The 12,582-nt window shown below is 42.5% G+C and overlaps 2 protein-coding genes across 6 annotated transcripts in view; both read right to left on the reverse strand.

The window, feature by feature from the left end:
* adam15 (ADAM metallopeptidase domain 15) overlaps positions 1-2,637 on the reverse strand; it is a 30,592-nt gene extending 27,955 nt beyond the window's left edge. For 3 of the 5 annotated variants that reach the window (XM_029736594.1, XM_029736595.1, XM_029736592.1), the window contains exons 1-2: positions 1,759-2,636; positions 203-306 (exon numbers count right to left, since the gene is read on the reverse strand). In XM_029736594.1, the coding sequence (XP_029592454.1) occupies positions 203-306; positions 1,759-2,023 (369 nt within the window). In that variant the 5' untranslated portion in view covers positions 2,024-2,636. Of the gene's footprint in view, positions 1-202; positions 307-1,758 lie in introns of all 5 variants that reach the window. The other 2 variants (XM_029736591.1, XM_029736596.1) reach the window with 2 other exon arrangements.
* A 99-nt stretch (positions 2,638-2,736) lies between these two features.
* dcst1 (DC-STAMP domain containing 1) overlaps positions 2,737-12,582 on the reverse strand; it is a 29,839-nt gene continuing 19,993 nt past the window's right edge. The window contains exons 9-20 of the mRNA XM_029736535.1: positions 12,400-12,539; positions 11,681-11,852; positions 11,419-11,562; positions 11,198-11,319; positions 10,811-10,968; positions 10,339-10,438; positions 9,194-9,289; positions 8,861-8,987; positions 8,657-8,773; positions 8,183-8,325; positions 3,890-4,000; positions 2,737-3,376 (exon numbers count right to left, since the gene is read on the reverse strand). Of these exons, the coding sequence (XP_029592395.1) occupies positions 3,137-3,376; positions 3,890-4,000; positions 8,183-8,325; positions 8,657-8,773; positions 8,861-8,987; positions 9,194-9,289; positions 10,339-10,438; positions 10,811-10,968; positions 11,198-11,319; positions 11,419-11,562; positions 11,681-11,852; positions 12,400-12,539 (1,670 nt within the window). The 3' untranslated portion in view covers positions 2,737-3,136. The remainder of the gene's footprint in view (positions 3,377-3,889; positions 4,001-8,182; positions 8,326-8,656; positions 8,774-8,860; positions 8,988-9,193; positions 9,290-10,338; positions 10,439-10,810; positions 10,969-11,197; positions 11,320-11,418; positions 11,563-11,680; positions 11,853-12,399; positions 12,540-12,582) is intronic.

The following is a 12,582-nucleotide window of genomic DNA, read 5'->3' on the forward strand; positions in this document are numbered from 1 at the left end:
GTTATTAACCTCTGACACCATCTAAAAACATAAAGGCCACTTTATAAAAGTGCTCTGGGATCACTGAATGAAGAACAGTAACATGGAAGCATGGAAATAGAAAGCAGGTAGTGGAAGTGGGACCAGAGTAATAGTATGTGTATGGCTCTGTGTAGAACGATACTCTCACACACACACATTCTCCTGATGTCTGTAGTCTCACCTGCAAGGCCTCACTCAGACTTCTCTTGTGTCCGTCCACTACCACAAAGGGCCTGGTCCTCTCCAGTGGCTTGCCGTGCCTACTACCATGGTGGTGCTCTGGACCTGGGGACAGGGAGAGATGGGATTCATAGGAAGATATTGTCTTATGTCCCTTGAGGCGCTATATTCAGAATAATAAATATCAGTTTGATGCTATAACATCAGGGGATGGAGAAACTCTTTTGTTAGTGCTAGTAGTGACCTTAAAATCTAAATTCTCAGCTAATGGCAACCTATTATCCAGCCCTAGTAGTCAGTGAACCCCCTTCCCCATGGGGCAATGCTAATTCTAAGATCAAGTCAGCCATATCTCAGATGGATATCCCTTAGTAGTTAAGGACAAACTAATGTGGTATACCGGCTTAGGGTAGGAAATGCAGGAAATCTACAATTTTCATTAAATGGTTTCAATATGCCAGGAAAAAAGCTCAGCATCACAATCTAAACATGTACAATTCAAGCTAATTGCACAAGCCAATCAGTGATGCCGGATGTGCTTAATAGCTCATGCTCTCTCTTTCTCAGCCGGCATATCTTCAGACTCCCTTCTTCACACACATAAAACAGACACAGCTGCATTAACTTCAGTACAAGATGCTCTGTGTCCCCTGTCCATTCATAGTACAGCTGTTGTCCAGAACCTGTATTAGGCTTGTTATAGATGACTGGCTGGCTGACAGGTGTCTTGAAGACTAAAAAGCAGCAGACCACCTCCCAGTGCCCATTTTACAATAGCCTACCTATGTACACTGAACAAAAATATAAATGCAACACGTTTTCATGAGATTAAATAAAAGATTGCCAACATTTTCCATACACACAAAAAACATATTTCTCTCAAATGCTGTGCACAAGTTTGTTAACATCCTTGTAGTGAGCATTTCTCCTTTGCCAAGATATCAAGAAGCTGGTTAAAACAGCATGATCATTACACAGGTGCACCTTGTGCTGGGGACAATAAAAGGTCCCTCTGAAATGTGCAGTTTTGTCACACAACGCCACAGATGCCTCAAGTTGAGGGAGTGTGCAATTGGCATGCTGACTGCAGGAATGTCCACCAGAGCTGTTGCCAGATAATTTAATGTTTATTTCTCTACCATAAGCCACCTCCAACATCATTTTACAGAATTTGCCCCAACTGGGACTTGAACATGTGCCCTGCGACTGTCAAGCCAACAACTTAAAAGTTAAGCGAAAAGGTCTGAACCTCTTCACCAGGTCGCTAAGTGTTGGGTTTGACAGTCACTGAGCCAGGGTCCAAGTCCTGGTCGGGCATACACCCGAATTCACATGAAACATGTTATTATAAGTGTTTAGAAAGTAAAGGTATCAGATAAATATTAATTGTCATAACGTTACATGCTAGGCTCCAGAATAGAGAGAGTTTTAACTGACTGTAGGATAGGCCTAAAATGTAAGGTCATTTTGGGTGAATTTGAGAGTGCCCAGGCAAGGACTGAAATTACATTTTAATGACAGTTCCTTTGAAGTTGCCTAGGCTAAACAAATACCTACTTGTAAGTGAGGAGTGAGACGATATTGTTGTTGCGTTCAAAGGAGACAGCTTCTCTTGTGGCTTCTCCATCTCTGTTTTATTTGAGTTCAAATGACTTTCCACCAGCAGATATTCCTGCAAATCGTTATCGTCCAGTAATCCTAACTGGCTAGTAATTAACGTATTTGATTGAGTACCGCGAAATGTAACAGTCTCGAGTAGCACCAATGTTACCAGAGCTCCAGACAGAAACATTGTTGCGCAGTGACATTGGCTCGTGTCCATCAATTAATCCACCTAAAGGGTGTAAAAAAAGGCATTCAGAAACGGAGAAAGGCAACAGGTTCTGTCGGAGGCAACTATATGGCTACCTCAATGTGCCTACAAGGGCAAATGTCAAGCGAAAGTCCATGATAGGCATCCACAAAGGCACGCGCAGAGCAGAAGTGTTGCATGGGCCAGTCAACCGAACGTGTAACTTTATTTCAAGCGGCTTCATTCACCTGCGCCATTAGTCCACACCAAAAAGTCCTGTAACAAGCCTCTAAACAAGACCGGCCCGCTGTCCGTAGCCTCTGCAGTTATCGCTGGGTCATATTTCCAGTACCGTTACCTTCACACACAGAGCTACTACAACATATGTCCCTTCCGTAGCGGAGATGAGCCCACTGTGATCTTGTTAAACTCCCAAAGTGCTATCCAGAATATCTTAATTCCTGAAAGGCAGACAGTTTCGCACATGCAAGACATTCGGTCAAAAGACTGAGTGTTTACAGCGATGGTGTAATCGCATTTCAACCCCCGTACAGGGCGGGATTTTCTCTTGTGCTTTAACTCTTTACTGCCTGAATCTTTCTGCGGTCACATTCTAGACGGCCGCGTATTCTAACAAACCTTACACAACATTTCTATTAAGCAAATAAAAAAATAAAAATAAAGAATACAAAATCGAGTCCTGCATTTTTAAGCTAATTAAGTGTGACTAAATTATGCAAATGTTTAGTTTACACAGACATAGGCTATTTCATCTGATAATATGTAATCCTATTGTCTGAACAACCCAAATAATAAGCTGTATCTACAGTTTTGCCAATTGTCAGCATTGCTAAATAAATAAAACCTCTGGAGAAACAGATGCTATTGTTTTACATGTCTAGTCGAATTAATTAGTCACAGGAAATACAACTTTGGACAGGGATTCAAGGAATGAAACAATTTCCTTCAGAACAATACTTGAAAGAAATGAACAAAGATAAACATTTAACAGTGTGTGATGATCAACTGTTCATTCAGCAAGTTTGCTTTTATTGCTATTGAAAAAGATTGAGGACCAAAACCTGTAATGGGCTAATATGATAAATATCTTTACTGTGTCTGCGTGTGATTTAGGTGGTCGTCCTAATGGACATAATACATGTCTGTGTCTGAACAGCTTTCTGCTGGATCCCAGTTACTAGTGGGGACACAGGCGTAACAGATCCTGCTCAGGTCCCTCCAGCACTGGGGACAGTAGGCCGCCTGGCAGCCTGGGACTGTGCACTCCACGGCCCGGTCACCCCTCTGCCTCTCCCCACACACACAGCACCACCGCAGCCTGCAGCCCAGCCTCTCCAGTCTAGACAACACACCAGACAACACCTGAGAGGGAGAGAGTGGAGGTGAAGGGGAGAGACAGCAGAAAAGTGGGAGGAACAGAGAGAGTGGGATGGGGAGAGTACAGGAGGTAGAAGGGGTAGTGTTAAATAACAGTACAATTCAATGAAAGGAACATATTTTCCCTAATTAGATTACTGGGGGGTCACAGGGTATGGAATGAAAAGCATTAGTGAAGACAGAACAGAGGATAATACAACAGCATGTAAGACCGGATGGAGACGGAAGGGCCCAGGAAGGAGAGTGGGAGGGAGACTGCATCCCAAAGAGTTTGTCTGTGTTTGTTTAGATTTGTCTTGGACATCATTCCTGGAAAATAGTGAGCCCATTTGACTTCAAAATTAAAGGCACTGTCATTCTGTCATGAGTTCTCAGAGGTCATCCAAGAACCATCCCATCAACTAAATCAGGAAATAGAAGGGTTCAAAGACCTTTAGGAAAATAAAGATGTTTAAACTCTGTTTAATGAGAGAGTAGTTAAATACACACAGTACGCACTGTTTTCTCTCCTGTTCCTAGCTGCATGAGTCGTGTCCGTTGCCTTTTGGTGTATGAGATGCGCCTCTGGATCTGCAGGTTATAAAGGAACAGAGCACGCCTCTTCTCCCGCTAACAGACAGGCAGCCACAGCGGAGGGTGGACAGACAGAGAAATGGGGCAGTCAGATAAATTACAATGAGCTAATATAGCGTGTAGAACAGTAGGGCCACAGACAGGCAAGATATAGAAAAGTTGAGACATGAAAAGATAATACCTTTTTTTCTGTTGAATTAGATATTTGAATCACCCTGAACATGGGTACTAGACTTCACCACTGCTGTATGAACACTCAGTACTGTCCACCATGAGGATGCTTCTGGAGCGCTGAACACCTGAGGCCAGTCGGATTAGTCTGTGGGCTGCACACTTTCACCATGTTGCACTTCTCTCCCACATGCTGAATGTGCAGCAGCTTAATTTTGCTTGATTTGTGAAACTAATCCCCTTCAGAGAGCATAAGGGGAGGACTAATAACAGTAATGACACTTCAGCTGATTTAGTGCTAAGTGAAACACACAGAGGGCAATCCTTCACTCTATCTACTACGCCAGTCTCTCCCCTCGCTGTAGTTTCTCTGTAGGTGCTTACACACTGGCATTTTCAACCCTTAGTCAACCCAGGCAGCTATTCAATTATGATCCTGGAATGGCGAAACACTCTGGTTTTTGTTCCTACTTGATCTATCATTGCACTCACCTCATCTGGTGTCCCAGGTCTAAACCAGTCCCTAATTAGAGAAGAATGAAAACCAGAAGTGTATCGGACCTCAAGGGCCAGATTTCACACATGCATTTTCAAACAGGGGCCAGAATTTTAAATGCTCAAAATGCCTTTGAAACGCTCTCCCTGTTGTGGAAATGCCAGCATGAAAAATGTCTGTATCCCACTTTCCTTCCGTTAATCTCTTACTCCCGCTAATTCTTAGTTTCTCTGCATACAGTTGTTCACACCTTCACCCCTTTGCCCCTCTCTGTGCAGTACTGTAGGTAGGGCTTCAGTATGAGCAGAATACGTAGTGTCTAATGCTATTACAATAAGCTGCTCTCAGGTAAGCACTGCTTTACTCGACACACACGAGCCAGTGCATTTCTTACAGGATTGGGGGAAAAGGGCCACATTCACTCTGTGTACACATTGTGCTAAAGCCTATTGAATTATAAACTGGGTGGCTCGAGCCCTGAATGCTGATTGGCTGACAAACCTGTATACCACGGGTATGACAAAACATGTATTTTTACTGCTCCAATTACGTTGGTAACCAGTTTATAATAGCAATAAGGCACCTCAGGGGTTTGTGATATATTGCCAATATACCATGGCTAAGGGTTGTGTCCAGGCACTCCGCAATGCGTCTTGCCTAAGAACAGCCCTTAGCCGTGGTATATTGGCCATATACCGCACCCCCTTGTGCTTATTGTTTAAATATACCTCAACCAGCAATGTTGCACAAGTTTGCATGAACAGTTATATCTATTACATCTGGATTAGGCTAGGTTTCTTCTTTTAGTCACGTTCCTATATGCATATGTGCATGTTTATGGAGAACGTGCATCTTATAAGCCTAGAGGTTCCTGGACTTCATTTGTGTTCATTTCATTAAACCCATTGCTTCATTTGGAACAATTAAGGGAAATTTGAAGAAAAAAAAAACTATGTGCACAACTGGCCTTAATGAGGTAGCTCAGCTTATCTGTTGAATTTCACACAAATAGTGAATGAGGTCAAATAAGGCCAAGCTTTCTCCTGAACAATGATTTGTTTTATTTCCATTTATACTCAGCAGTCGACCCAGTAGCTGTTCCAACTTCCGGGGAGATATCCGTAAACCATCTATAAGAACTTCGGGAAAATCCACCCTTTGTGATATCCAGATCGACTGTAAATACTTCAGTATACGGGGGACATTGTGGGACATTGTATTCTTTGTTTATTTGCAGGTCGACTGACAGGACCCTACTGTTTGTTCAAACCTTCCCTGTGCCAATTCCACCAGGGATAAAAAATGAGAGGAATAATAAATGTTAGTCTGCCTATTTAAAACGTTACATAGGCTGGGCCCAATGTCAACATGTCTATGTGCATGTTGTGTAGAGGCTCCAAGAGTTTTAATGTAGCTACTGATGTTTTGATCACAGTGGGTGTCGTCACCTGTCTTGATACATTGCACACATTATATTATGACCTTATAAATATACTTTTTTTCCCCCCTCTTCCTTTTTATTACTATACTGACCAAAAATATAAATGCAAAATGTAAAGTGTTGATCCCATGTTTCATGAGCTGAAATAAAAGATCCCTGAAATTTTCCATACACACAAAAAGGCAATTTCTCTTAAATTGAGCACAAATTTGTTTACATCCCTGTTAGTGAGCATTTCTCCTTTGCCAAGATAAGCCATCCACCTGAAAGGTGTGGCATATCAAGAAGCCGATTAAACAGTGTGGTGGCTAATTTCTGCATTACCAAATGAGGAGAGTTACAAACACACCAGTCTGAGTTAAACTACATATTTAATAATTAAGATACTTTTGCAAAAGTACTTTGACCTTCAATAATGCGCTCTCTCGAATGAACCAGGAAGGTCTCTATACAACAATACAAAGAGCTTTTTATACCCATGAATCCACCCCTTCAACGTACATTGGAACAGTTCACAAAGGTTAAGTTTTGTATGAAAAGATATCTATAAAACACAGCAGACAGCAACTGCTATCTCAACAGTGTTCATTATATAGACCGGTGTCTGGTCTCCCTAGAACCGTCCCTCTCTGGTACGGTATAGAACAAAACCATTAGCTCATGTCCTCTGGAATGCTTTTTAGGCGTTCTTATCAAAATACATCATAAATCTCCTGTGTCAGTGCTATCTCATAGAGGCCCATCCTCAGTAAGACACCTCTTGTTCTCACTCCTGGACAAGCTCACTGAGGGGAGTGACTTGCGCACAGACATTGTGGAGACAAATAATTGGTTCCCCATTAATCACGCCATCCCTTCACATGGTTTAAGAATAGGTAAAGACACATTCACATATGAAGACAATGTTTCATTCTGTCCTCCTCTCTTGCTGATATTCTGCATAGCAACAGAGACATGTAAAAAACAAGTCTGACCTCTCCCCTCTCTGGGCCCCAAGTGACTGAGCCCCAGGTAAGGGAAACGTGCAACTGAAAGACACCAGAGTCCAAAGGACACTTTCTAATGACAAGTATCTCACATAAGCATATTATACTAATAAAACATCTTAATTATCTATGTTACCCAACTAATTCTGATTCATCCACCACAACAGCATGATCATTACACAGGTGCACCTTGTGCTGGGGACAATAAAAGGCTGCTTTAAAAAATGTGCAGTTTTGTCATAACACAATGCCTCAGATGTCTCAGGTCGAGGGAGTGTACCATTGAAATGGTGACTGCAGGAATGTCCCCCAGAGCTGTTGCCAGAAAATTGAATGTTTATTTCTCTACCATAAGCCGTCTCCAATGTCGTTTCAAAGAATTTGGCAGTACGTCCAACCGGCCTCACAACCGCAGACCACATGTAACCACGCCAACCCAGGACATCCACACCCAGCTTCTTCGCCTGCAGCATTGTCTGAGGGGTGCTGACGAGTATTTCTGTCTGTAATAAAGCCCTTTTGTGGTGAAAAACTAATTCTGACTGGCTGAGACTGGCACTCCCAGGCCCACCCACGTCTGCGCCCTTGCCCAGTCATGTGAAATCCATAGATTAGGGTGTAATTTATTTATTTCAATTGACGGATTTCCTTATATGAACTGTAACTCAGTAAAAGCTTAGAAATTGTTGCGCATATATATATATACACACACACACACACACACCTTTCTTTCGACCCATTGAAAGACAGTTGCAACTTCAGAGAAACCATCCAAGTGGGTATATCAATCAGAGCAATCAATCAGCACCTTGACGCACATACACTGTAGTGTAGGCTCTTAACAAGAGAACGTTCAATTATCAGATTTAAGAGCTGAGAATACCTTTACAGGATTTAAAAGCAGAGATTACCTTTAGAGGATTTAAGATCTACATGTATGACTGGGACAAGGTATTAATGTGAGAACTGTAATTAACACAAATACTACAGATTACATACAGGCAAGCCTAACGTGCCATGAACATGTTATACATTGTGTCATACATCCGAGTTACTGTATGCAGAGGTTTCGTTCAACAAAGAGGATGGTAGGTGTGGTTGAGAGTGGGTGTGTGTGGCCTTACCTTGGGGAAGTAGAAGGCAGAGATGACCCTGCGCAGGCGGTTGCTGTACACCTGCAGGCAGCACATCAGCGCCATCATCAAGAGGGGCACGAAACTCCACAGGTAGTCCTCTATGGTGAGGGCCCTCGGCTGGGGCAGACAGTCTGAGAGAGAATAAAAAGAGAAAGGGGGATTGTTGTTGCCTAATCTGTGGTCTCACTTAATCCTGATTATTAGCACATACTATGAGAATGACCATTTTATTTTGCATGGATAACTCCTAATTGCCATCCTTCATATGGACAGACATGTGATACTGTCTAAACTATCTAGCCAAGACAAGGCTGTACACCACTAGACCAGAGCAGATTAGTGTTGCAGCCAGTCAGACAGGGACAGGTTAACTGGTCAACACTAGCTAGCCACAACACACACGTCTGGCACATCAGTCTTTGACACATTGAGCAGTGAGAGAACAGCAGAGAGGCCACCTACGCTGGTTACTAGACTGCATATCCAGGTTAGAGGAGGTGTTGAAGGCCCCGATGGTCTTCCTCAGCAGCTTGGCCATCATGGACTGTCCTCCCACGTTGATGTCTATGTGGTGGCTACCTGTGGAACACAGTGGCATGAGTTAACACAATCACACTGTGACAATGATATGGTACAGGAGAAAGTGTGTCTGTGTGTGAGACTCACTGGTGAGGGAGAACTCTGTGAAAGTGTGTCTGCGGATGATGTCAAAGATGTGGTGGAGGACCATGTCGACAGCCAGTAGCACACAGACAAACACAGCCAGAGAGACTACCTGCAGCAGGCCCGCCATCTGTGGCCCAATGACACAGATCTGGGATTAGACTTGACTCCCTTTTGTGATTGTAAAAAGACTTGGACAAGTATTTTGATCAATCACAAGATTGTTCTTCAGTCTATACATCCCTAAAGTCAGCAAGGAATGGAAAGATAGTAATGAACAAGTCATTGGAGAAAATGATTGGATTGAAATACACCCAGGAGAGATCAGCAACGCACCACTAGTTTAAGCTCACTGGGATGTATGGACAGGCTGCGAGGGTTGATGAAAAGGCTCCGCTCAGCTTTCTTCAAAGGTAACAGATAACGTTTGTCCTGAAATGTCAAATGTACATATCAGCTTCCAAACGTTATACACTCCCCTACGTATTTATTTGGACAGTGAAGCTAAAACAATTAATTTGGCTCTATACTCCAGCATTTTGGATTTGAGATCAAATGTTTTACATGAGGTGACAGTATAGAATGTCCTCATTGATTTGAGGATATTTTCATACACTCGTTTTTCTGTTTAGAAATGAAAGAATTTTATGTATTTAGTCCCCCCATTTGAAGATATAAGTATTTGGAAAAATTAACTTATAGTGTATTCAATTTAGTCAAAAATGTATTATTTGGTCCCATATTCCATGCAAAGAATACATCAAGCTTGTGACTGCAAACTTGTTGGATGCATTTGTTTTGGTTGTTTCAGATTATGTAGTGCCCAATATAAATTAATGGTAAATAATGCATCCTGTCATTTTGGAGTCACTTTTATTGTAAATAGGAATGTTTCTGAACACTTCTACATTATGCCACCATGATTACAGATAATCATGAATGAATCGTGAATAATGATGAGTGAGAAAGTTAGACACGCAAATATTATCCACCCCACACAAACGTTCGCCTCCCTGTTATCGGTAATGGTAAGAGGTTAGCATGTTTTGGGGGACATGATCTTTGTGCAACTTACACACAATTCATTCATGATTACCCATAATCATGGTAGCATCCACATTAATGTAAAATTGTTCAGTAACATATGCTATACGTAAAAGTGACTTCAAAAATGATACATTATTTACCATTACTTTCTATTGGGCATAACAAAAATGGCAAATGCATCCAACAAGTTTGTAGAGAGTCAGAAGCTTTATGTAGTCATTGCGTGCTAGGAATATGGGACCTGTGACACCTTTAAATGGGGGGACTAGATGCATAAAGTGCATTCATTTCTAAACAGTAAAACAGATATGTATTAAAATATCCTCAAATAAAAGGTGACATTTGATCTCAAATCCAAAATGCTGGAGTATAGAGCCAAATTAAACATTGTAGCTTCACTGACCAAATATATACGTTATCTTTTGTTTGCTTACGGCTCTCTTTCTCCTGGCATCAATCTGTCTGAAGTAGGTGGTGATGTAGATGTTGTCAAACCGAATGTCTTGTGTATACTGCCTCGCATATCCAAACGCCCTTTACAGGAAGGCAGAGAGCGAAGAGAAGCACACATGCGCTGATTACATTAGAAACTGTATAAACACTTTATAGAAATAAACGACATCATGGTACTGCAGTGAGTTCAATGCAGGGGTGCATGACTTTAGTCCTCGAGGCCTGCAGTAGGCTGGCTTTCAACCTTGACTGATTCAGGCCTGGGAAACTGGATGTATGGACTCTGGCCAATCACTGACAAAATAAAAGAAAAGGACACTGCCACTTTGGAGAACTAAAATAGCCAGCTTCTCAAAAAGCATAACATCTAACACACCCCTACATTAGATAGCATAAATACACATGTCATTCCATCATATCTAACTGAGTTGCTGTGTGGTTGAGTAGGCTCACGAGGTGAAGATAGTGATGAAGGTGCAGGAGAGGAGGAGCTGGATGAGGCCCAGAAACTGGTCCAGGATGACCTTGGTCTCCTCGAAGGCTTTACTCAGACCCTCTGTGAAATCCTCCTGTAGGGCTGACACACCAAACACAGACTGCTGCTCCTCCTCCTACACACTCTCGCGCACACACACACACACACACACGAGAGGGAAAGATGGAAGCTCAGGAACTGTAAATAACATCCAATTAAAGTATTGTGCAAAGTGGATCTTCAAAAGAGTAAGGCATAATACATGTATTTCGAGTAGAGAAAACCTCCAAATGACCTAATTATGTGTAAACTACAGCCTTGTATTTCTTTCATTAGTGAGAGCAGACAGAGGAGTTGGGCTGTACCTGCAGCACCACGTTAGTGCTGAATTCTTTGGACAGTGCGTCAATAGAGAAGTTGAGCTTGTCGAATGTTTGCCCAAAATTCCCTTCCACTGGGATATCCTCCCTGCACCAGGTCTTCATGACTGACAGGAAAAGCAACCAAGCAAACATCATTGTAATCAGAAAAGTATATCATCCCACTTGACTAAACACCTGGGCTACTAATGAAGTTGAACCCCTACCTCTCATGATGTCACAGAGGAAGTGGAATCTCATGGACACACACAGGATGTGATTGATGACTGGGGCTTTGATGGTATCCATGCAGTCCTGCCACTTGACCTCAAACCACTCCCGACAGCGCTCTATCCCCTGCTCCACCACATCTGTCCCACAATGCAGAAAAATAGGTGAGTAATGTTAATACATTCACAACTAATTATTGACCAGTAACAACCAACTTCAATCTGCTGAATAGGTTTTTAAATGCAAACCAATACTCACTGTCACATCGCATCATCGTCTTTGCTGCATACAAATCCTGGGTGCTGTTGCCAGCAGCAACAGGGCCCTGTTCCATGGAGTCATAGCCATACTGCCCCATGACCTCATCCCTGATGCTCTGAAACTTCCTGCTCACACTCTTAGCCTCCTCCTGGAACTCCCCATTATCCTCCTGACCCAGTAAAGAAAGGAATGAAGGAAATGTTGGGGCATATCCTTGAAATATCAGTTGATAATGTCAAACAAACCTACTGAACTAATACAATAGTGAACTGTGTCCCATTAGTGGATACTCAGACTGCTCTTAGGGCAGGTCTGCCGGTTTTGACTAGCAGAAGTGACTTTTCGTAGCAGGTTAGGATAATTAACGTGGCAGGTTAGGATAATTAACGTGGCAGGTTAGGATAATTAGGTTTAGGAAAAGGGTTAGCCAAAATTCTCATCGCAAATATATCTAGCTAGAACCAGGCCTGCCCTGAGAACAGTCTTGGTTTCTACTAATGCCCCGTGTGGCTCAGTTGGTAGAGCATTGTGTTTGCAACGCCAGGGTTGTGGGTTCGATTCCCATGGGGGACCAGTACAGGGAAAAAAATGTATGAAATGTATGGATTCATTACAGTAAGTCGCTCTGGATAAGAGCATCTGCTAAATGACTAAAATGTAATGTAAAATGTAATGCTATTCTGCCAATAGTGGTCCACTGATAATGTGTAACTTACCACAATACCCTGCACCACCTGTATGAAGGGCTCCATCACCACCCTCCACATGACCTTGCTGTGTTTGATCTGGAGCTCGATGTTGCACCCCATAGAGAAGGCCACATCCTGGACATTACGGTGGATGTTAGCAATTGGGCCTGACAGGATGATCAGAGGATTGCTGGTTTACACCACAGCAAA

The sequence above is a fragment of the Salmo trutta genome, chromosome 37 (genome assembly GCF_901001165.1).
Source record: "Salmo trutta chromosome 37, fSalTru1.1, whole genome shotgun sequence".
NCBI lineage: Eukaryota > Metazoa > Chordata > Actinopteri > Salmoniformes > Salmonidae > Salmo > Salmo trutta.